General features: G+C 44.9%; 1 protein-coding gene across 6 annotated transcripts in view; it reads right to left on the bottom strand.

Annotated features, from left to right (window-relative positions):
• naaladl2 (N-acetylated alpha-linked acidic dipeptidase like 2) overlaps positions 1-23515 on the bottom strand; it is a 955971-nt gene that overhangs the window by 269264 nt on the left and 663192 nt on the right. For all 6 annotated transcript variants that reach the window (XM_078563827.1, XM_078563831.1, XM_078563828.1 and 3 more), the window contains one exon: positions 12755-12847. In XM_078563827.1, coding sequence (XP_078419953.1) covers positions 12755-12847 — 93 coding nt within the window. The remainder of the gene's footprint in view (positions 1-12754; positions 12848-23515) is intronic.

Genomic DNA, 23515 nt, shown 5'->3' with positions numbered 1-23515 from the left:
GGGGGTGGGGATGGAGGAGGGAGTTCAAGATCTAAAGTTGTTGAACTCAATATTCAGTCCGGAAGGCTGTAAAGTGCCTAGTCAGAAGATGAGGTGCTGTTCTTCCAGTTTGCGTTGAGCTTCACTGGAACAATGCTGCAAGCCAAGGACAGACATGTGGGCAAGAGAGCAGGGTGGAGTGTTAAAATGGCAAACGACAGAGAGGTCTGGGTAATGCTTGCGGATAGACCGAAGGTGTTCCTCAACAAGAAACTTTTTCTCTTTCTCTCAAGTGCTAAGGAACGCAAGCTCCAACAACTCATCGACACCAACACCCAAACAGGACCCTCCACCCCTGCCTGTCCCTCTGTCCCCACCCCATCTTCCAATCCCAGCCCCGGACGTGTATTCACTATACCCCCGACCTTCCCCTCTCTGACGCTGAACGTTCAGTGCTCAGCAAAGGACTTAGTTTCATACCCTTATGCCCTCATCTCAATGAATTTCGGGTTCGGCACGATGCTGAACTCTTCTTCCACTGCCTTCGTCTCCGTGCTCACTTCTTTGGGCAGGAGTCCTCTCCCCATTCAACGGATCCTCTTACCCACACCCAATATTCTCCCTCCACCTGGACCCCTCCCTCTGGATTCTTACCTTCTCTTGATCTTTTCATTGAGAACTGTCGGCGTGACATTAATGGTCTCAATTTCTCTGCTCCTCTCACCCATTCTAACCTGTCTCTCGCTGAACTTACTGCACTCCGTTCTCTCAGGTCCAACCCTAACATTGTCATCAAACCTGCTGACAAGGGTGGTGCTGTTGTCTGGCGCACTGACCTCTACCTCGCGGAGGCTGAGCGTCAACTCGCAGACACTTCCTCCTACCTCTCCCTGGACCATGACCTCACCACTGAACATGAAGCCATTGTTTCCAGGACTGTCACTGACCTCATCTCCTCTGGAGATCTTCCTTCCACAGCTTCCAACCTGATAGTCGCCCAACCTCGGACGGCCCGCTTCTACCTCCTACCTAAAATCCACAAACAGGACTGTCCCGGCAGACCGATCGTGTCAGCTTGTTCCTGCCCCACGGAACTCATTTCTCGCTATCTTGACTCCCTTCTCTCTCTCCTTGTCCAGTCCCTTCCCACCTACATCCATGATTCCTCTGACACCTTACGTCACATCAACAATTTCCAGTTCCCTGGCCCCAACCGCCTCCTCTTCACCATGGACATCCAATCTCTCTACACCTCCATCCCCCACCGGGATGGTCTGAGGGCTCTCAGCTTCTTCCTTGAACAGAGGCCCGAACAATCCACATCCACCACTACTCTTCTCCGTCTGGCTGAACTTGTTCTCACACTGAACAATTTCTCCTTTAAAAACAAAAAACTACTACTAAAATTTCTCCTTTAACTCCTCTCACTTCCTCCAAATAAAAGGTGTGGCTATGGGTACCCGCATGGGCCCCAGCTATGCCTGTCTCTTTATGGGGTATGTGGAACATTCCTTGTTTCAGTCCTACACCGGCCCCCTCCCACAACTCTTTCTCCGGTACATCGATGATTACTTCGGTGCTGCTTCATGCTCTCGTCGGGACCTGGAAAAATTTATTAATTTTGCTTCCAATCTCCACCCCTCTATCATTTTCACATGGTCCATCTCTGACACTTCCCTTCCCTTCCTTGACCTCTCTGTCTCAATTTCTGGTGACAGACTGTCCACCAACATCCATTACAAGCCTACCGACTCCCACAGCTACCTCGACTACAGCTCCTCACACCCCGCTTCCTGTAAGGACTCCATCCCATTCTCTCAGTTCCTTCGCCTCTGTCGCATCTGTTCTGATGATGCCACTTTCAAAAACAGTTCCTCTGACATGTCCTCCTTCTTCCTTAACCGAGGTTTTCCACCCACGGTGGTTGACAGGGCCCTCAACCGTGTCCGGCCCATCTCCCGCGCATCCGCCCTCACGCCTTCTCCTCCCTCCCAGAAACATGATAGGGTCCCCCTTGTCCTCACTTATCACCCCACCAGCTTCCACATTCAAAGGATCATCCTCCGCCATTTCTGCCAACTCCAGCATGATGCCACCACCAAACACATCTTACCTTCACCCCTCCGGCGGCATTCCGTAGGGATCATTCCCTCTGTGACACCCTGGTCCACTCCTCCATCACCCCCTACTCCTCAACCCCCACCTACGGCACCTCCCCATGCAAACGCAAAATATGCAACACCTGCCCCTTCACTTCCTCTCTCCTCACCGTCCAAGGGCCCAAACACTCCTTTCAAGTGAAGCAGCATTTCACTTGCATTTCCCCCAACTTAGTCTACTGCATTCGTTGCTCCCAATGCGGTTTCCTCTACATTGGAGAGACCAAACACAGACTGGATGACCGCTTTGCAGAACACCTTCAGTCTGTCTGCAAGCATTACCCAGACCTCCCTGTCGCTTGCCATTTTAACACTCTACCCTGCTCTCTTGCCCACATGTCTGTCCTTGGCTTGCTGCATTGTTCCAGTGAAGGTCAACGCAAACTGGAGGAACAGCACCTCATCTTCCGACTAGGCATTTTACAGCCTTCCGGACTGAATATTGAGTTCAACAACTTTAGATCTTGAACTCCCTCCTCCATCCCCACCCCCTTTCCATTTCTTCCCCCTCCCTTTTGTTTTTTCCAATAATTTATATAGATTTTTCTTTTCCTACCCATTTCCATTATCTTTAAATGTATTCCACCCATGGTTTATTTCACCCCACCCCCACCAGAACTACCTTGCTTGTCCTGCTCTCCACTCTTAATTAGCACATTCTTTTAGATAATATCACCACCTTCAACACCTCTTTGTTCCTTTGTCTGTGACATCTTTTGGTTATCTCCTCCTATCACTGCTTGCTTGTCCCAACAACCATATCCCCCACTCTCCTCCCCCTCCCCCCCACCACCTTCCACACCCCTCTCCTCCCCCCCCCGCCTTAAACCAGCTTATATTTCACCCCTTTCCTATTTCTACTTAGTTCTGTTGAAGGGTCATGAGGACTCGAAACGTCAACTTTGCTCTTCTCCGCCGATGCTGCCAGAGCTGCTGAGTTTTTCCAGGTATTTCGGTTTTTGTTTTGGATTTCCAGCATCCGCAGTTTTTTGTTTTTATAAGAGAGTCTAACCATCTGCCCTTGTTATTCAATGGCATTAGCATCACTCCATCCCCCCACTATCAACATCATGGAGGTGAGCATTGACCAGAAACTCAACTGGACTGGCCATATAAATACTGTGGCTACATAAGCAGTCAGAGGCTAGGAATTCTGAGGCAAGGGATTCACCTCTCGACTCCCCAAAGCCTGTCCACCATCTACAAGGCACAAGTCAGGAGTGTGACAGTTCACGCTTCACTTGCCTGGATGAGTTCGGCTCCAACAACACTCAAAAAGCTTGACACCAACCAGGACAAATCAGCCCACTTGATCTGCACCCCATCAACTAACTTAAAACATTCACACTCTCCACCGATGCACAGTTGCAGCAGTCTGTACCGTATACAACATGCAGTGCAGCAACACACCAAGCCTCCTTCGATAGCATCTTCCAAACCCATAACCTCTACCACCTAGAAGGACAAATGCAGTGGAAGCACGGCAACACCATCACTTAAAAGTTTCCTTCCAAGTCACACAACATCCTGACTTGAAACTATATTACCATTTCACCACTGTCAAGGGGTCAAAATCTTGTAACTTCCTTCCCAGCAGAACTGTGGGTGTACCTGCACCAGATGGACTGCAGTGGCTCAAGAGCATGGCTCACCATCACTTTCTCAAGGTCAATTAGAGATGGGCAACAAATGCTGGCCTTGCCAACGACGCCCAAGTCTCATGAAAGAATAAAAAAGTAGAAGTTTGTTAGGACATTGAATGCTTTCACAGTAACAGCAGTGGAAGAATTATAGCAACATTTTAAAAGGGAGTGGATAAATATTTGGAGACGAAACAATTAAAAGTTTCTGAGGAAAAGGTAGGAGAACAAAACTAAATGAATAGCTCTTCCAAAAGTCAGCACACGAGCAATAGGCTGAGGAGCAAAGTTCTATAATTCTTTAAGTCTCCTCTTACTTTGCTCTGAAGTCAGAATAGGCTCTGAATTTGAAGTCAGTTAGGATTCCCAACCCTCCCGCTTTAGTGAGGAGTTTATTGGCATGGGTGGTTGATCTGCCAAGAGCTGCTGCAGGCAATTCTGGAGAACAGCCCTGGTACGGCAGGTTGTGTATGAGCAGTCCCCTTGCTGTGCGGCTTGTGACCAAAACACATCGTCTGAGTCCTACAGGTCTTCCATCTAATTAGAAACATGATGGGCAGGATTTTCGTTCTTATGGCCCGATCCTGCCATCTGGATAAATGCAGGTCGGGAATCCACAAATGTCGGCAGCAGGACCCAGAGGAAGACTTTGGAAGAGATAGCCTATTTAGTGGTCGCCTCCAGGGGTGCCAACCAATTAAGGATGACAGGTGGGCAGCCAATAGGAGGCTGTCCAGCCACTTTCGATTGGCAGCCCCGCAGGGTGAGCACTGCTGAAGTATGTATGTTGGCGGGAAGGTACCTCCATTCCTAATCGCCGGCCACAAATGGGGTAAATAAAAGGCCAGAGGGTTTAGGGCCATCAGACATGAGGGGCAAAGGCCGCCCTATCCCACAGTAAGGGGCACTGACTCAATTGCGGCCGATTTTTGGAACAATGCCTTCCCCATTGAACGGAGCCTTCCACTCTGATGTTTACTGGGCTTGCCGTAAGGAGGCCACTACTGTTTCTTGGATGACTACGTGGCATGACAAGTGCCCCTTGTACCAGCTGAAAAATCCAGTTGGCATCAGGAGAGTGCCCTTATTTGAGCCCTCAAAGGGATTAACAGGTTAAACATTGTGGCCAGGCAGGTAACATTTCTGTCGTCACCCTGACTTCTGCATAATCCAGTGGAGATGGGATTGTACCATGGAGCTGATCCAATGGGACTTCCTTCTAATTTTCGGGCCCACTTGTCTACAGAGGCTATTGAAAATTCAGCCCCACTTCATTATCAGCTGGGAGGTTGACGGCATTGACGGTTAACTTGAATCTCCCTGAATCCTAAATAGCAACGGCGGGGGAGGGAGACCGCAACGCATCCTGGGGGAGGGAATGACAGAACGCAAACTGGGGGCAAGGAGAGAGCAAGATATCCTAGCGAGAGAGAAAAACACAAACTCGGGAGGGAGAGAGAGTAACAAAAGCTTGGGAGGAAGAGTAACACAATCTGGGAAGGGAGAGAGAGTTACACAAACTGTGGACAGGGAGAGAGCAACATATCCTGGAGCAGGGAGAGAGAGAACAAAAAGGGGGTGGAGACAGAGAAACACAAACTGAAGCAAGGGAAAGTTCATGAAATAAAAACAGAAAGTGCTGGAAAAACTCTGCAGCTCTGGCAGCATCTGTGGAGAGAGTTAATGTTTTAAGCTCAATATGACTCTTCTCCTGCTCTAGCATCCACAGGATTTTGCTTTTAAACAAGGGAGAGTTCAGGTTGGCCTGTGATGTGTGCTGTGTACAATGTGGTTGTTCTGAGAGTTGGGTAGCTTTGGTGCTTCTCTCTGAGGACTGAACTTCACCTCCCTGAAGCAGGGCTTCAGTGAGACAGCGTGGGAGTCAGTAAATTAGATTTGGTTTTGGTTTTATTATTTTATAGCTTGCTGTGTCTTGTAAAAAAAAACCCATAAAATTGTGTGAAGCCTTTTGTTGAATTTTGCTGTTTCTTTACTTGCTGCTTCTCATTGTGATCAACACTGTCGAAATTTTTACTTAAACATTACAATTCTTAAATCTTGCTATTCTTTTGTGTTTTTTATTTGATTTATACATTATGTTATCCACCTCACAGTAAAACAAAGGTCCAATATTTTACTCAGGGCTTGATGACCCTAAAACACAACTAAATAAATGCAATAGCAAGAGCATTTACAAGCATGGACAAATTTAATGTGATCAACCATCACATGATGAAGCATCATGAGCAGTGTCACATGATTGAACATCACATGATTATGATCTATTCTCTAATAATATATCAAACTAGGGTTAGCAAGCCAAACTGCGTCTCAATGTAAAGTTGAAATTGTTTTGTATTGAAACTATAAAACTTATCTTTAATAGCACATTTTTCATGTTTTTTCTGCTTTAAAAGTTGTACTAAGTCTTTTAGCTTAACTGAATTGAATAAAATAAATCTTATAGTTGTTTGGTAATACAGAACTTGAGTATTGCTGAAAAAAGAGACATGCTATCAAAATTTTTCATCTTTCACTCATCAGGACAGCACGCAAGATAAACCAACAGTAAAGGGAACAACAATTTATACTGCATGAGGGAAGAGTGCTGATTGGTTGGCAAGTGGACTCTGATTGGTAGAAGCTTTACCATGGAGAATGTGGCAAAGAACAGTTAACTGCCAAGCTTTTGTTCAAATTCAAACCACAGGTCGACACTGATTGGTCAAGGCATTGCGATGGGGAATGAACCAGGGAATGCCCGTTTCCCAAGCTTTTGTATCATTGGAAAAGGCACAATGCATGGACATGCTCCTTCTGTCTGCAAAGGAGAGGACCCTGTGTGTGAGTATACATGGCTTCTAGCATTATGTGAGCCACACTGCAAGTCCAACTGATCATCTTAAATTGGTTTTCAGTGTAATTCTTAGCACAAGCAGGGTTGTTTAGCAAGTGTTGTCCAATCATGGAATCACATCTAATGTTGGACATCTTGTTCTGAGTTTTGCAAGCACGGCCTGGTTGGGTACAATCAGTACTTTTCCTGTTACGAACAGCCGACGGGGCATGCTATTTAATATGATTTGGCAGTTGTTGAGACGTACGGCCTACATACCTGGCATCACACCGGCACTGAAATTCATAAACCACATTTACTCATTTGTGTGATAGGCAAAGTGTCTTTTTGACTTGACAGCAGCATCGTGTTAGTGGGAAATACCACTCGAGTTGCTACTGCATAGCAACAGCATGCAACAGCTAGCTTCAACACTTGCTAAACAATCCTGATTAAGCTAAGAATTACACTGGGAACAAATTTAAGATTATCAGTCAGGCTTGCAGAGTGGCTCAGTTACGAATGCTGGAAGCCAGAACACAGGGCCCTGTCCTTTATAGACAGAAGGAGCCTGTCCACGCATTGTGCCTTTTCTAACTAAAAAGCTTGGGGGCAGCCATTCCCAGGTTCATTCCCCATGGCAATGCCTTGACCAATCAGAGTCCACTTGCCAACCAATCAGCAGTCTCCTCCCATGCAGTGTTAACTATTCTTCCCTTTACTGTTGGTTTGTCTTGCGAGTTGTCCTGATGAGTGCAAGCTAAAACTTGTGTTTTACCAGTTTTTATTTGGTAAATTTGTTACTATAACTAATTTTTCAGCTTTATGGTTTTACTAAATTTTTTCCCTAATTTCTTTCATACAGCATAGATATTGTTCCTGTAATAAATCAAATAACTAATCATAACTTATTTGTCATTTTTCCATGGTAGCTAAAAACTCCAGCAAATTTAACAAATCTAAAGTGTGCATGTCTTTTGATTCCATGAGTCAGAGGTACTACAATGACACTCCTTCAAGGAAAGGAGAGCCCTATGAATTGCTTGTAGGATTTAATAATCCTGTTCCAAAATATACCTCTGAATGTAAAGCTTTGGAGATTATTTTAAAGCCTAACTGACAAATCAGATGGACATTGTAAGTACAACATTTTAGTTTGAGATTTGTAGAAACATGGGCCAGGATTTTCCGGTCATCGGGCGGGCTTGACAAGCGGTCGGGAAGCCGACCATCTCCCGCAATCGAGCCCTGACCACAATTTCACGCTACCTGGCCAATTAATGGCCAGCCAGCGTGAATCGCACGCTGCGGCGTTCAGCGCTGTCTGGGTGGGGGGGGGAGAGAGGAGGAGGGCGAGCGCGGAAGTTCGCACATGCGCGTGGGTGCGTGCAGTAAAAGCTCCCTGAGGCACAGAGCTGCCTCAGCGAGCTGAAGATTTTTAAAATAAAAAATAAGGATATTAAAAATAATGAAAACATGTCCCCTCATGTGGCTCTGTCACATGAACAGGGATATGTTAAACATGAGTGTTAAAAGTTTTTTTTAAAATCACTGGTCAAAACCTCATCCCGCCCGTGGATGAGGTTTCACCAAAAATGCAAAGGCCACTTGGCCTTTTCGCCCGCCCGCCAACTGAATGATTGGATGGGCAGTGAAAAATTCTAGTCAATTAATTGATTAAGGGCCATAATAGGTGCTTAATAGTGGGCACGCTGCTAACTCCTGCGTGCGCCTGCTGACCGAAATATTGAGCGAGTGCGCGATGATGTTGGGACGCTCGCCCAATGTCATCACGTGTCATTTTCCGCTCGTTTGGGTCGAGCGTGCACCCACCCGACAAGAGAAAAATTCTTTCCATGGAATAAGACCTCATAGCAATAAACAAAAAAGCCTCCAGGGCAGGGATACCAAATTCCTTTTTTAAAAAACTTTATTTTGTTCATATGCGAGCCCATCTAATCCATCTAGCAATCAGTCTCTGTGTTGTTCGGTGAGTTAACCTTATTTGGACAATGCGGTTAGAATTTGGGAACAGTGAAAAAATAGGAATCCATCAGGTCATGTTCCAAAAGAGCTAGTTGAATTATATGCAAATGTGTCTCTACCACCTGTGAAGCATATTTTCATTCAATTAAATTAGCAGCCCATACACAAAACATATGGCTATCTACAATCAGTGCTTGTGAGCAAAAGGTTTAGTCTTAGCCCATTTAGTGGACCAAATGTTCATTCAGATTAAACTATGAAAGTAGCAGAAGGAAATGGTTTTGTTGGTTGACAGTAATTACATTAGGATTTGCTTCATTGCTACTACACACTTACTACGGAAATAGAAAGATAGTAATCTGAAACACTGAGGCTTAATAGTTATAAGGAAAGTTTTAACAAAATTATTCAAAACAAGAAGTGGTTGTGCTGGATTTATGTATCTTTATCTTTTGAAATACATCCTTGATTTACTACATGAATTTTCACGCTGTAGAAACTTTATGCTCTCGCAAGTATATTATGCAGGTTCAGTTCAATCAGTGTCCTGTTGTTTATCATTGCCATGAACAGGATCTTTAAGGAGGAAGGGGAATTCAGGGGGAGAACATTCTGTTCGAAAGTATATTTGAAGAAATTACTGAAGCCATTCTGGGGCACCTTTCTCCCTCAGCAACGTAACAAGAGGGAATGGAAGGTGGAAGAATTCCACTGAGGAGCAAAGGTGAAGGTTTTTTTTTAAAAAAAGCTACAAACATTTTTAACACACAGTTCTGAAGAAGAGTCATCTGGACTCGAAACGTTAACTCTTTCTCTCCACAGATGCTGTCAGGCCTGCTGAGTTTTTCCAGCAATTTTTGTTTTTGTTTCAGATTTCCAGCATCCGCAGTATTTTGCTTTTATCTACAAATGTTTTTATTCATTTTCTTACCTCAGACAATTTAATAGAAATAACTGCTTCTAGGCTTTCCTTGCCCTTTAAGATCATGATTATTGCAATGGGAACATAGTATACTACAAGCTGGCAGTATTGTTAACCAAAATTAATTACATCATCAGATCCACTGGTTATCTGTAGCTCAATGGCAGCTGAACCAGAAGGTCGTGGGTTCAGGTCCCACTTCAGAGACTTAAACATAAAATCTAGGATGACACTGCAGCCCAGTACTGAAGGAGTGCTCTACTGTCTGGAGGTGCCATCTTTTGAAAAAGACATTAAACCAAGGTAAAAGCAAAATACTGCAGATACTGAAAATCTGAAATAAAAACAAAAAATGCTGGAAATACTCAGCAGGTCACGCAACTTCAGTGGAGGGAAGGAGAGTTAACATTTCATGTTGATGATCTTTCATCAGAACAGGATGATCTATTCCCCAGGAATATTCCGTGGATTGAGGTGGGCATTGAGGCAACAGCCGCAGTGTCAGGTGACGCCAAAGGATATGCTGCCGTCATTTTTAAAGGGCTGCCAACACTCCTGAGATGCAGCTGAAGACTCCCCTGAAGGCCCAGCCAGAAGTCTAGGCCTGCTCGTGGGGGGAAGCATGATGGCCTGTGAACCCAGCATTGTGAAGGCTGGTGGGACGAGACATTTGTTGGATGGTAGAAGGAAGATCCCAGGTGGCCCCACAGTTCACTGAGGGCTCCCTGCAGGTTCTCCTCCAGGCTACTAGGGAAGCGCAAGAGGTCCTTTTCCTCAGGGGTAAAAGGAGGAGACTTCTCCGCCTAACCAAGCAAGCTTGGATGGAGATTGTGGAGAAAGTCAGCAGCTTTGGCGCTGTCTGGAGAACATGGCTGCAGTGCTGCAAGCATGTCAATGACCTTATTTATTTCACGAAGATGAGTATCCCACACCTCTGTTCCCTTAAGGGTTTAGATGGCAACATGTGAGGGTGCAGTTGTTGGGCTGGGGGAGCCCACCCAATCGGTGGCAATGGGGTCAGGTTGCAGCAGCACCTGTAAGAGGAATAGATACAGCTTGGTCAATCGACACTCATCTGTCAGTGGCAACCTATGCGAGGTCACTTCAGAGTAGCCTGAACGCATTTATGTGCCCCCAAAATGGACAGCTAGGTTGCCACTCTCTTAGGCAAAATGCCTGTTATCGTTGGGCAACTAACATTCCTCTTCTTTGTTCCTGCAGGAGAAGAAAGCTCACTATACCAGAGAAAGGGCCCAGACTGGCCACAAGGTGCCATTTCTGGTCATCCTCACACCCACGGAAGAAGAGGTGCTGAAGAACACACAACGGTGCTCATACAAATCTCCAAGAGATTCAATCTCCTGGAGGGCATTAAAGTCAGGAAGACCAGACTCCTGGTATATCTTGAAACATTCAGGCCACACAAGTGCCAGACAATGACCATCTCCAAAAAAGAGAATTTCAAAATCTCTCCTGGACTTTCAAAGGTATTACATCGCTGAATCCCCCACTATCAACATCTGGGAGTTACCATTGACCAGAAACTTAACTGGACTGGGCATTTAAATACTGTGGCTCCAAGAGCAGGTCAGGGACTGGGAATTCTGCAGTGAGTAGCCCAGCTCCTGACTCCCCAAAACCTGTTCACCAACTACAAGGTACAAGTTAGGAGTGTGATGGAATAGTCTTCACTAGCCTGGATGACTGCAACTCCGATAACACTCATGAAACTCAACACGTTTCCAGGACAATGCAACCCTGGCACCCCATGCTTGACCTTAAACATTCCCTCCCTCCACCACTGATGCACAGTGGTAGCAATGTGTACCATCTACAAGCAACTCACCAAGGTTCCTTTGACAGTTTCTTCTAAACTTGCGGTCTCTACCACCTGGAAGGTCAAGGGCATGGGAACACCCTTCCAAGCCACACACCATCCTGACTTGGAACTGTATCACCATTCCTTCACAGTCACTGGGTCAAAATCCTAGAACTTCCTCCTTAACAACACTTTGGGTGTACCTACACAATATGGACTGCAGCGATTCAAGAAGGTGGCTCACCACCACCTTCTCAAGGGCAATTAGGATGGGTAATAAATGCTGGCCCTACCAGCCATGCTCACATCCCAGAATGAATAAGTTAAAAAAAAAATCAGGACATAGCCGCTGTTACAGAGGAACACAGGAACTGCTAGATAAACAAAGGCAAAGGTCCAACTATTTGGCCTTCTACCAACTTGGTGCTCACATAATATAATAATGAAGTTGTTGCCTAATCAGCAATCAATCTTCATCAATCAACCAACAACAGAACCAGATGTTCTGTGCGGAATGTGTGGAAAACCCAAGTGGTGGAGAGCTTTGAGAACCATAGGTCCAAAGCCACCTGCTCCTTTCAGGAACGCTACACTTATCGTATGTCATGGCTCAGATTACTGTTTTACTGTATTCCAAAAGGTTATTTTCTAAAAGAAACCTACCTCATTTGCATTTAAATGAATCAATACTAACTGCTTCCACCATCTCCCTGGGGAGCTTGTTCCATAGATTGACCACTCGCTCACTGAAACAAGGGGAGAAAGGGGCACCAGCTCCAGAGGTAATGAAGTAATATACATGCGACTTTCTTAAAGAGCTGGCTATTCATGGAAAAAATTGGAGTGGACAAAGCACTTCAACTGCTTGACAGATTCAATTTTAATTTAATGGTCATGGTAGAACACACCATTTCTCAAAAGCTCACTTGTGGTACACTTTCTCTCGGTTAATCACATTTGGTCTAAGTGCTGCACTCAGTGAAATCAGCAAAAATGAAAGGCAGTGAAAAGCCATTTTGTACTTGCAAAGAAATTATTTCTTGTGAATAGGGACACTGCAAAGCACAGACGTGCAGCACCAATTACTGTCACACATCCGAAAAATGACATTGTGCATATCTGATTTTTTTTATAGGCTTTTCTGTAACCAAATTTGCCCTCAATTTGTGATCTGTCATTGAACTGAAAACAACATGCAAAGTGTACTTTGCATAGAAAGTACAACTGACTGAAGCCAGTAAAACAGTATCACACAATTTAATAAATAAGGAAATAAGGAACTTAACCAGCAAAAGCAAACATTTAACATTGCAGAATATCTGTCACGGTTGCAGGATTACTAATGATGTTAAATTACTATATGTGTTACACTAAAAGATCCCACAAGTTGGCCTGCGACAATGAATAAGTTACCTGGATTGATAGATCCTTTCAGGTAGCCAATTACATTTTGAATCGTCCTATACTCTGAGACGGCTCCCACCTCGAGCCTGATGGTTTTACCGACTGCGTTCAAAATAAAACAGACATAGACTTAGTAATGGGTCAAAAGAAAACGTTATGTACACATTGTAAGGAATTCTCAACAAATTTTGACACTGTGATAATCTGTATCCTCAATGTTGCTACCAGTTTTACAACAACAATTGACATAAGTTGAATGAATAAAAACTGTAGGTTGTCAAAGTGTCAGAATCTGTCCAGCACAACATTGAATTTGCCAGCCTTACTGTCGACAGCATGTATATCAGTGTAGAGAAGTGCTGACCATTTGAAATTAATTATCAGTTACAGGTTATCATTATATTTTTACAGAGCTCTAATTACTTGTCCTTTTTGAAATTAAGATGATTCAAGTTTGTTTTGTTCAAAACATCACCTTCACACTATTCATTAAATTCAGAACACTGGTGAGATTGATGGTTCTTCTGGAGAGTGTAAGCAGAGCCAAATCCATGGTTCCATGGATGGCTCAGTTGCACAGGGAGTAAAAGAGCAATAGTGATATGGGGTTCAACAGTGAGAAGTGAGATAGTGGCAAGTATGCAAACAGTACAAAAATTTGCCATGTGGTTGATCATTAAGAAGAAAGCTGTAGAATGCAGGAAGATGTCAATGGGCTAATCAGGCTGGCAAATGGATTTCAACCCGGAGAAGTGTGAGGTATGTATTTGGGAAGGCTAACATGGAAAGGGAATATACAATAAATGGTAGGATACTCAGAAATGTAGAGGGATCTTGAAGTGCTTATCCACAGATCCCAGAAGGTGGGTGGACAGCTGTAAGCTGTTCACCTTGTGGATGAACAGTTAAAATACTCTCTATGTCTATTTCAAAATTATCGGTCTCCACAGGGATTGTAACAATGTATAAATCACTGGTTAGGCCACAGCTGAAGTACTGCGTTCAGTTCTGGTCACCACATTATAGGAAAGATGTGATTGCACTAAAGAGAGGAGGAGATTTACCAGGATGTCACCTGGAATGGAGAATTTTAGTTAACAGGAAAGATTGGCTAGGCTTGGGTTATTTACTTTAAAACAGAGTAGGCAGAGGGCAGACCTCATTAAGTGTAAGAAATCATGAGGGATCTAGATAGAGTGGAAAGGAAGGCCTTATTCTCCTGGGCTTAGGGATCCACAAAGAGGGGCCAGAGATTCAGGGGCTTTAGTGTGGATTTGATCAGAAATCTTTTCATCTGGAGGGTGGCGGGTACATGGAGCCCACTGTCTGGAAGGATGGCAGAGGCAGAAACTTTCATAACATTTAGAAAGTATTTGGAAAGTATATGCACTTGAACTGCCATCACATACAGACAAAGAGCTGGAAGTTGGGATTAGACTGAATAGCTCCTTCCATGCTGCAAAGTTCCATTATTTCTAAAGTTGTCTAGCAACCATCGTTTTCAAATAAATGATATGGTTTTTGAAGTTCTACTGCCAGTGATGAGCAGATCAGCACAACAGTTCTTTTCAATGACTTTTCCCAGCTTTTCCAGAAAGATCTTGTGCGTGAACAGTTAAAATGCTGTTCATGTAAAATGATGCTTTCATGAAGCACTGAAGCTCTAATGTATAAAATGTCTGGCTTTTAACATTTTCAGGCAGCAGCAATCAGTTCATTCAATTGCTGTCTCATTTCTGCTCTTTAAGTCACTGTCAATCAGTCACCATTTAACTCAGAAGCAGTGTTCATGATTGACAGCTCACAGCTGGTCACGAGCAGTAAAACAGCTCCTCCACCTCTGTTCACATCTGTTTTGAGGGAAAAGCTGTCTGCTGTTATTAAAATTTAAAATAAAGACTCATTTAGCAATGCATTTTTATGAATAGCCATTTAAATACAAAAAAAGAAAAAACTTCATTTTTTCTTGTTAACTTGCTGTGCTTTCGAAAATGAATAACGGCCTGGATTTTGCGGTGGAAATAACAGCGAGGCTATCTGCGCTCACCATTATTCAAGTTTAAATCAGGCAGTAATGTTTGCCAACCGTGCCTGCGCAGTTCACCACTGTCTGAACTGCCATGCTCCTCCAGAAGCTGCACTACACTAAAATCTTGCTGAGAGACTAGACATAGAAACACTTGGAACAATGTGAAGTTGGGTAACATACATGATATATTGCCACTAAACTCGCGAAAAAATTTTAAGGCTTGCCCATTCCAACACGAGTAAATCTAAGAACATGATAAGCCTCAATTATTTCCAAACAATGGCCTGGATTTGTGCTCTAGCGCCAGGGAAAGTCCCGACTCTGCAAACCCAACTCCCGAGAAATAGCCATGGATGGGCTAATTTTGGTTCTGGGGTGGGGCTGGGTCTAACAGGAGTCAGGCCCATCGACTCTAGAAGTAGTGGAGAAGCAGAGGAAGGCGAGTGTAGGTTGGGCGTCTCAGTCATGAATGAAAAGCAGGCCGTAAGGAGGGCAAGTGTGAGGTAGGAAGTTGATGGTGGTGCTGCTGCGGCTTGGAGGGAATGTCAGTGAGCAGTCAGGTAAATGCAAATTGTAATAGTTGTCCAACTGGTTGATGGAACAAATGACCTAACATGGACTTCCCATAGGAAAAAGTAGTACCTTCTCCCTATTCACATTGTAATGAAAGAGTACACTCAACCACTTTAGGGATAGAAAATAGTCACAAGGCACAGCCATGGAATTGGCACCATCTTGGCATCATTGGCTACTCACGATATCTCTCATTGATGCAGGTGACTATTATGTGTCGAGGGATGTCTGACACACACCACACTTGCCATGATCCTTTTCCCATACGCCTACCCTCTTGCCACCCATCTCTCAGGTGTGCCTATTCAATTGACCCTTGCCGAAGGTTCCTTACAGCTGCACACTGTCATGGCACAACAATGTGATTCAGAGGGAGTAATCCACATGGTCAGGAACACATCATGCCCTCCAGGAGTGACAGCAACAAAATTCAGACCACCATGCATTCTTACAGACCCAGTTTCTCCTGACACTCCTCTGCAACAGTAGCCATTGATAAGATAGAGAACATGATTAGGGTATGCATGCACAGAAAAGTGTGGGAGACTATTCAAAACTGGATACTTTAGCAGTCTTTTTGTTTTAATTGTTTCCTGCCACAGCATCTCACTAAGGAGAGAGTGGAAAAGGAATGAGTGGTGTTGCAATGTGCTTCAGTGACCAGGACCTCCAGATACTGGTGGAGGAGGCCCAGAGATGGAAAAAAATATTGTACCATAACCCGTCTGCAACCACAAAGAAGGCCTGGCAAGATATAGCAGCCACTGAGAGCACAACAGGGGACCATAGAAGATCGTGGATACAGTGTAGTAAGAGGTTCTATGACCTGCTGCATTCAGGCAAGATGAGTTATTCAGCACAAGCACACAGAGGTCCGAGTGATGGTTCTCATCTGAATGCTGCACCTAGGATGTGAGAGCTGGCACAGAATTCTGCTATTAGCATGGGGGTTTGTATGTCTAAGCTGCTCCTTTAGGGGCACACAGGAGAGATGTGAATGAACATTGTGGTGCACTGACACATTCAAGACATTTCTCCCTGGCAATACTATAAATTAGGCTAACATTAGGTTATGTTGTGCTTGCAGAATGAAGAGGGCCAAGAACATCAGGGAGATGGCCTCGTCTGGGGGTTGGACTGCGAGGCCACGGGTGATTAGGATGTATACTCCCTAGCAGAGCCCTGTGCTGGAAACTGATTTGGATACGGTAGCTGCAAGCTAAGGGCCTCATCACTGTCCTTAGGTCCTTTCTTTCGGTTCCTGGAGAGCAGCAGTTAGAGGCCCAAAGAACCTATTGGACGATAAGAACAAGCAGAAAACTTCTGCCAGTTTTCTCTTTGGGTTGCTTGGAGCATTACTTAAGCATTCATCTCTGACAATGGACTAGGCACTAGCCCCAGTTCCAGCTGTTCTGGAGCCTACCTATGTTTGGGTAACCCATTCCGAGATGTAATGGAAAATGAGTCTGAATCATTCTAATGTGAACCTGTTACAAGTGCATGCATAATTACACCCACTCAGGAAGGCCCCAGGGATCCTGGGTCAGCATTGTGGTGATGGAGACCCAATGCAATAGGAATTTTCTTTCTTTTCACTTTCACTGCTCCTTCCCTAGGCTAACAATGAGAGAAATTTTTTTTTTCTTCACAACATGAAAATGATAGGTTAATATCTTGATTATAGAAGGCTGAATGGTATTTGACTAAAATTCTAGTTGATGGGAGTAGGGAGTTACAAAGGGGCATAGATTAAGTGAGTGGGCAAAACTATAGCAGATGAAGTTTCGTCTTGGGATCCAAGATAAACAATGGAAGTGTTTGGCGGGATTTTCCGATCCGCCCGCCGCCGCAATCTTCCGGTCCCGCCGCAAGTCAATGGACTTATGGCTGGGGCGCCGCCTCACCCACGGCAGGTCCGGCCCGCAACGGGGCCAGAAAATCCCGGCCATTGTCTTAAGGATGAGAAACTAGAAACTGTGCAGGAGGAAATCAATTTGGGTGTCCAAAATGAATGAATAAATAAATCACTAAAAACTGGTGCACATATGAAAAAACTTAAATCAAAAAGGCTAATGTTATGTTGGTCTCATCTCAAGGGAGTTGAAGAGAGTGCGAGGGGAGGACCCCTGGGACAGGCAGTCAGTGGCGTTGGAGGATCTAGTCTATCTAGAGGATCTAGCATCTAGTCTATGCTCAAGTAGGAGTAAGGATAAAATAAAAGCAAGGGTCCATATTCTATTTAGTTAAGATATGTCTGGGCAGCTCAGTCCCATGATTTGCACATCCTGCACTATGTGGGGAATCCTGGATGCTCCTGGCAGTCTGCATGACCATGTGTGCAGGAGGCGCTTTCGACTGGAGCAACTTGAGCTCCGGGTTTTGGAGTTTGAGCAGAAGCTGGGGGCACTATGGTGCATTCACGAGGCAAAGAGGTTCCTGGATAGCACGTTTCAGGACATGGTCACCCGCAGCTTAAGGAAGTGCAAGCAGAGAGGGAATGGGTGACCGCCAGACAGAAGAAGGGGGCCAGGCAGGTAGTGAGGGAATCCTCCGAGTGCAGATCGCTCGCAAATCATTTTTCGGCCTTGGAAAACGGTGAGAGTGGCAGTTCCTCTGTGGAGGCCAACCAGAGCCAAGGCCATGGTACTGTGGGTGGTCCAGATGCTCGGGGGGAGCGGGGGGGGGTGGTGGAGGAAGAAATGTGGAAGGGTAATAGTGGTAGCGATTTGTTCGTGAGGGGAGTAGACAGGCACTTCTCCGGCCGTAGTTGTGACTCCAGGATGGTACATTGCCTCCCGGTTGCCAAGGTCAAAGATGTCATGGAACAGCTGCAGGGCATTCTGAAGAGGGAGGATGAACATCCAGAGGTTGTGGTCCATGTTGAGCCCAATGACATAGGAAGAAAGAGAAAGTAGGTCCTGCAAGCAGACTTTAGGGAGTTAGGTAGGAAATTGAAAAGCAGGACTTGAAAGGTAGTAATCTCCAGATTACTCCCGGCACCACGCAGTAGTGAGTAACTCTTTCGAGTACATTCACAGTTCTTGGTTTCCGGGAGTGGGATATGAACCCACAACCTTCTGATTCAAAGGCGAGGGTGCTAACGCAGTAGTGAGTATAGGAACAGAAGGATAGAGCAGATGAATGCGTGGCTGGAGAGATGGTACAGGAGAGATGGTGCAGGAGGGAGGGCTTTAGATTCCTGGGGCATTGGGACCGTTTCTGGGGGAGGTGGTACCTGTACAAATTGGACGGGTTACATCTGAACAGTAATGGGGCCAACATCCTCGCAGGGAGGCTTGCTAATGATGTTGGGGCGGATTTAGACTAAATTGGCAGGGGGATGGGATCCTGAAAATTAGTTCAGAGGGGAGAGAAGCCGAGATGGAATTAGAAGTCAAAACGCTAGTGAGTGAGTCCGGAAGGGAAAGGAAGACAGAGAGTAGGGATTAATGAGTCTTTTTCAGGTTGGAAAGACGTAACTAGTGGAGTACAACAAGGATCAATCCTAGGGCCTCAATTACTTACTATGTAATGTATCCAAATTTGCTGACAACACAAATAGGTGGGAGGGCATGTTTTGATGAGGACATAAGGAATCTGCAAGGGGATATAGATAGGTTGAGTGAGTGGGCAAAAACTTGACAGATGGAGTTTAATGTAGGAAAATGTGAGGTCATGCATTTTGGTAGGAAAAATCAAAAGGCAGACCATTATTTAAATGAACAGAGACTCCAAAAAAATGCAGCACAGAGGGATCTGGGTGTTCTTCTGCATGAAACACAAAGTTAGCATGTAAGTGCAGCAAGTAATTAAGAAGGCAAATGGAATTTTGGCCTGTATTGCTAGGGGGTTGGAGTTTAAAAATAGGGAAGTCTTGTTACAACTTTACAGGGTGTTGGTGAGGCTGCACCTGGAGTCCTGTGTACAATTTTGGTCCCCGTATTGAAGAAAGGATATACTGGCATTGGACGCAGTTCAAAAGATATTCACTAGGCTGATTCCTGGGATGAAGGGGTTGATTTTTCGAGAATAGCTAAACAGGTTAGGCCTTTATTCATTAGAGTTTAGACGTATGAGGCATGATCTTATTGAAATGTACAAGATTCTGAGGGCTTGACAGGGTAGATGTTGAGATGATGTTTCCACTAGTGGGGGAAGCTCGAACTAGGGGACATAGTTACAGAATAAGGGGGCAATCATTTAAAACTGAGATGTGAAGGGATTTCTTCTCTCAGAGGGTTTTGGATGTCTGGAATTCTCTCCCCCAGAGAGTTGTGGAGGCTAGATCACTGAAAGTATTTAAAGAGGCTGTAGATAGATTTTCGAAATATCAGAGAGTTGAGGGCTATGAGGAGCTGGCGCAAAAGAGGAGCTGAGGCCTGGGGCAGATCAACCATGATCTTATTGAATGACGGAGCAGGCTTGAGGGGCCAAATGGCCTACTCCTGCTCCTATTTCTTATGTTCTTATGAAACATAGGTTAGATAAGAAGGAAGTGAGTTTAGCAAGGAAAATGGAATATATTTTAATGCAAGGAACCTGAGAAATAAAGACAGGCGAGCTGAGGGCACAGATAGGCACGTGGGAGTATGATATCATAGTAATGACCGAGGCTTGGCTAAAAGATGGGTAAGATTGGCAGCTCAACATTCCCGGTTATGGAATATTCAGATGAGATAGAGAGGAGGGTAGAAGAGGAGTGAGGAGGCGGGGGTCGCAATATTGATCAAGGAATCAATTGTAGCAGTGAGGAGGGATGATATCTTGGAAGGATCATCAAATGAGACCATGTGGATAGAAGTAAAAAACACAAAAGGGGCAAACAAGATGTGTACTATAGGCCCCCAACAGCCAGGGAGAGAAAGAGGATCAAATATGCAATCAAATTTCAGAGAAGTGTAAGAATAATAAGGCAGTAATAGTAGGGGGTTTTAACTACCCAAATATTAACTGGGATAGTTTTAGTGTACAAGCTGGGGAGGAGCAAAATTCTTAAGTTGCATCCAGGAGAACTTTTTTAGCCAGTACGTAGATATCCCAACAAGGGAGGGTGCAGTTCTGGACCTAATATTCAGTAGGGAGCATTTTGGAGATAGTGACCATAACTCAGTTAGATTTATGGAAAAGGATAAGGCTGGGCCGGGAATAACATTTCTAAACTAAGGAAAGGCTAGTTTACTAAGATGAGATACGATTTTGCCCAAGTGGACTGGGGGCAGCTAATTGCAGGTAAAACTGTGTCAGTGCAGCGGGAGACATTCAAGGAGGAAACAGCGAGAGTGCAGGGCAAATATGTTTCCGTAAAGACAAAGGGGGGGACCAAGTCCAGAGAACCCTGGGTGTTAAGGGACATAAAGGTTAGGATTAAGCAAAAAAAGAGAAGCTTGTGGCAGATACAGATAGCGCAATACGGCAGAGTCCCTAGGGGAGTATAAAGAGTGCAGGGGGGAACTTAAAAAGGAAATTAGGAAAGCTAAAAGAGTGCATGAGAAAGCATTGGTGGGTAGAATAAAGGAAAACCCAGAGAGGTTTTTTAAATATATAAAGAGCAAGAGAATAACTAGGGAAAGAGTAGGGACAATTAGGGACCATAGAGGTAATGTGCGTGTGGACCCGGAAGACGTGGGTACAGTCCTCAATGAATACTTTGCATCAGTCTTCACAATGGAAAAGGACAACGCATGCATAGACATCAGGGTGGAGGACTGTGAAATACTAGAGGAAATTAACATAGAGAGGAAGTACTAGCAAGTTTAGCGGCTTTAAAAGTGGATAAATCCACAGGCCTGGTGAGATATATCCCAAGTTGTTGAGGGAGGCGAGGGAAGAGATATCAGGGGCCCTGGCAGTAATTTTCAAATCCTCTCTGGCCACAGGTGAGGTACCAGAGAGCTGGAGGACTGCTAACGTTGTCCCATTATTAAAAAAGGGAGGAAGGGATAGACCAGGAAATTACAGGCCAGTCAGTCTAACCTCGGTGGTGGGGAAGTTACTAGAAAGAATTCTGAGGGACAGAATATATCTGCACTTGGAGGGACACGGATTAAGCAGGGATAGTCAGTGTGGATTTGTTAAGGAAAGGTCGTGTTTGACAAATTTGATTGAATTTTTTGGGGAGGTAACTAGGAGTGTTGATGAGGGTAATGCATTTGATGTGGTCCACATGGACTTCAGCAAGGCTTTTGATAAGGTCCCTCATGGCAGAATGGTCAAGAAAGTAAGAGACCATGGGATCCAAGGCAAAGTGGCACGTTGGATCCAAAATTGGCTGAGAGGCAGGAAGCAGAGGGTGATGGTAGAGGAATGTTTCTCTGACTGGAAGTCTGTTTCCAGTGAGGTTCCTCAGGGCTCGGTGCTGGGGCCCTTGCTGTTTGTGGTGTACATAAATGATTTGGACTCAAATGTAGGGGGTATGATCATGGAGTTCACGGATGACACGAAAATTGGTAGAGTGGTAAATAGTGAGGAGGATAACTGTAAACTGCAGGAGGATATCAATGGACTGGTCAGGTGGGCAGAGCTGTGGCAAATGGAATTCAACCCGGAAAAGTGTGAGGTGATGCACTTGGGGAGGGCAAACAAGGGAAGGATTACACTATAAATGGTAGGACTCTGGAAAGTACTGAAGATCAGAGGGACCTTGGTGTGCATATACACAGATCCCTGAAGGCAGCAGGGCAGGTAGGGAAGGTGGTTAAGAAGGCACATGGGATTGTTGCCTTTATTAGCCGAGGTGTAGAATACAAGAGCAGGGAGGTTATGCTGGAACTGTATAAAATGCAGGTTAGGCCACAACTGGTATACTCCGTGCAGTTCTGGTCACCACATTATAGGGAGGATGTGATTGCACTGGAGAGGGTGCAAAGAATTACCAGGATGCTGCCTGGGCTGGAGGGTCTGAGCTATGAGGAAAGATTGGATAGGCTGTTTTCCTTGGAGCAGTGAAGGTTGAGAGAGGACCTGATAGAGGTGTATAAGATTATGAGGGGCATAGATAGGGTAAATAGGAAAGCACTTTTTCCATTAGTAGAAGGGTCAATAACCAGGAGGCATAGATTTAAAGTAAGAAGTAGAAGGCTAAGAGGGGAGTTGAGGAGGAATTTTTTCACACAGAAAATGATGGGAGTCTAGAACTCACGGCCTGAAAGGGTAGTTGAGCCGGAAACTCTCGTAACATTTAAGAAGTATTTAGATATTCGCTTGCGATGCAATAACCTCCAGGGCTAAGGGCCAAGTGCTGGAAAATGGGATTAGCGTCGTCAGATCTTTGTTGATTGATGCAGACACGATGGGCCGAATGGCCCCCTTCTGTTCTGTAAACATCTATGAGTTGAAATAGGGGAAGAGGTGATGCTACAGGTGTACCAAGCAATCTGGAGTACTGTATTCTGTGTTGGGCAATACACCACAGGAAGGATATACTGGCTTCGGAGGAGATCCGGCAGATTCACCAGAACTATGCCAGGTCTTAAAGAGACAAATTATAAACACAGATTCCAGAAATGTGGCCTCGAGTTTAGAAAGTTGAGGGGGGATTAAATTGAGGTGTTTGGAGTGATAGAGATTTGATCAGGTAGAAAGGGACTATTTCCTCTGGTGAGGGCAACAAGCGGATATAGGTAGAGTGTCTCAAAACGGACAATCTTGGGACCTAGTCCATGCTGGATTTTCGGTTTTGCAGGTTTCGGAGGCAAGGTGATGGTTGGCTTCCAGCCTCCTGCATTTTGCAACATGTCTGCTCCTATGAGCTTATCCCTCCCTTATGAGTCTGCCTAGTTCCCTCTGATAATGTTGCTATTCATTCTAAAGGTCATGTAAGAAATAGTTTCTATGGGTGACTATAGGTGCTGCTAGCCTGTCAGTGAGAGAAGAAACTCTTACAGTACTTGCATTCACCAACGATACCTGCAGCAGGGCACTAATTGTGAGACTGGCACCATGTTGTGACTATAAAGTTCAGGTCAGGTCGGGCCAATCTGAGTCAGGTGGGGTCAAGGGTCGCTCTGGCCACTCAGAAGCGACCGGCGCGCAAAACTGCATTGTCTTGTTCTTCTTTCAACGACTGGCCAGATTGCACATTTGGAATTTTACCTTCCACTTTGGATTTGCGGTTAATTAATTAACTAAAACTAGCAGAATAATACAAATCTTTTGGAAGCTGAATGCTT

Source organism: Cetorhinus maximus, chromosome 19 (assembly GCF_964194155.1).
Source record: "Cetorhinus maximus chromosome 19, sCetMax3.hap1.1, whole genome shotgun sequence".
Classification (NCBI taxonomy): Eukaryota; Metazoa; Chordata; class Chondrichthyes; order Lamniformes; family Cetorhinidae; genus Cetorhinus; species Cetorhinus maximus.
Note: the sequence above shows the minus strand (reverse complement) of the source record. Positions and strands in the feature narration are given on the sequence as shown.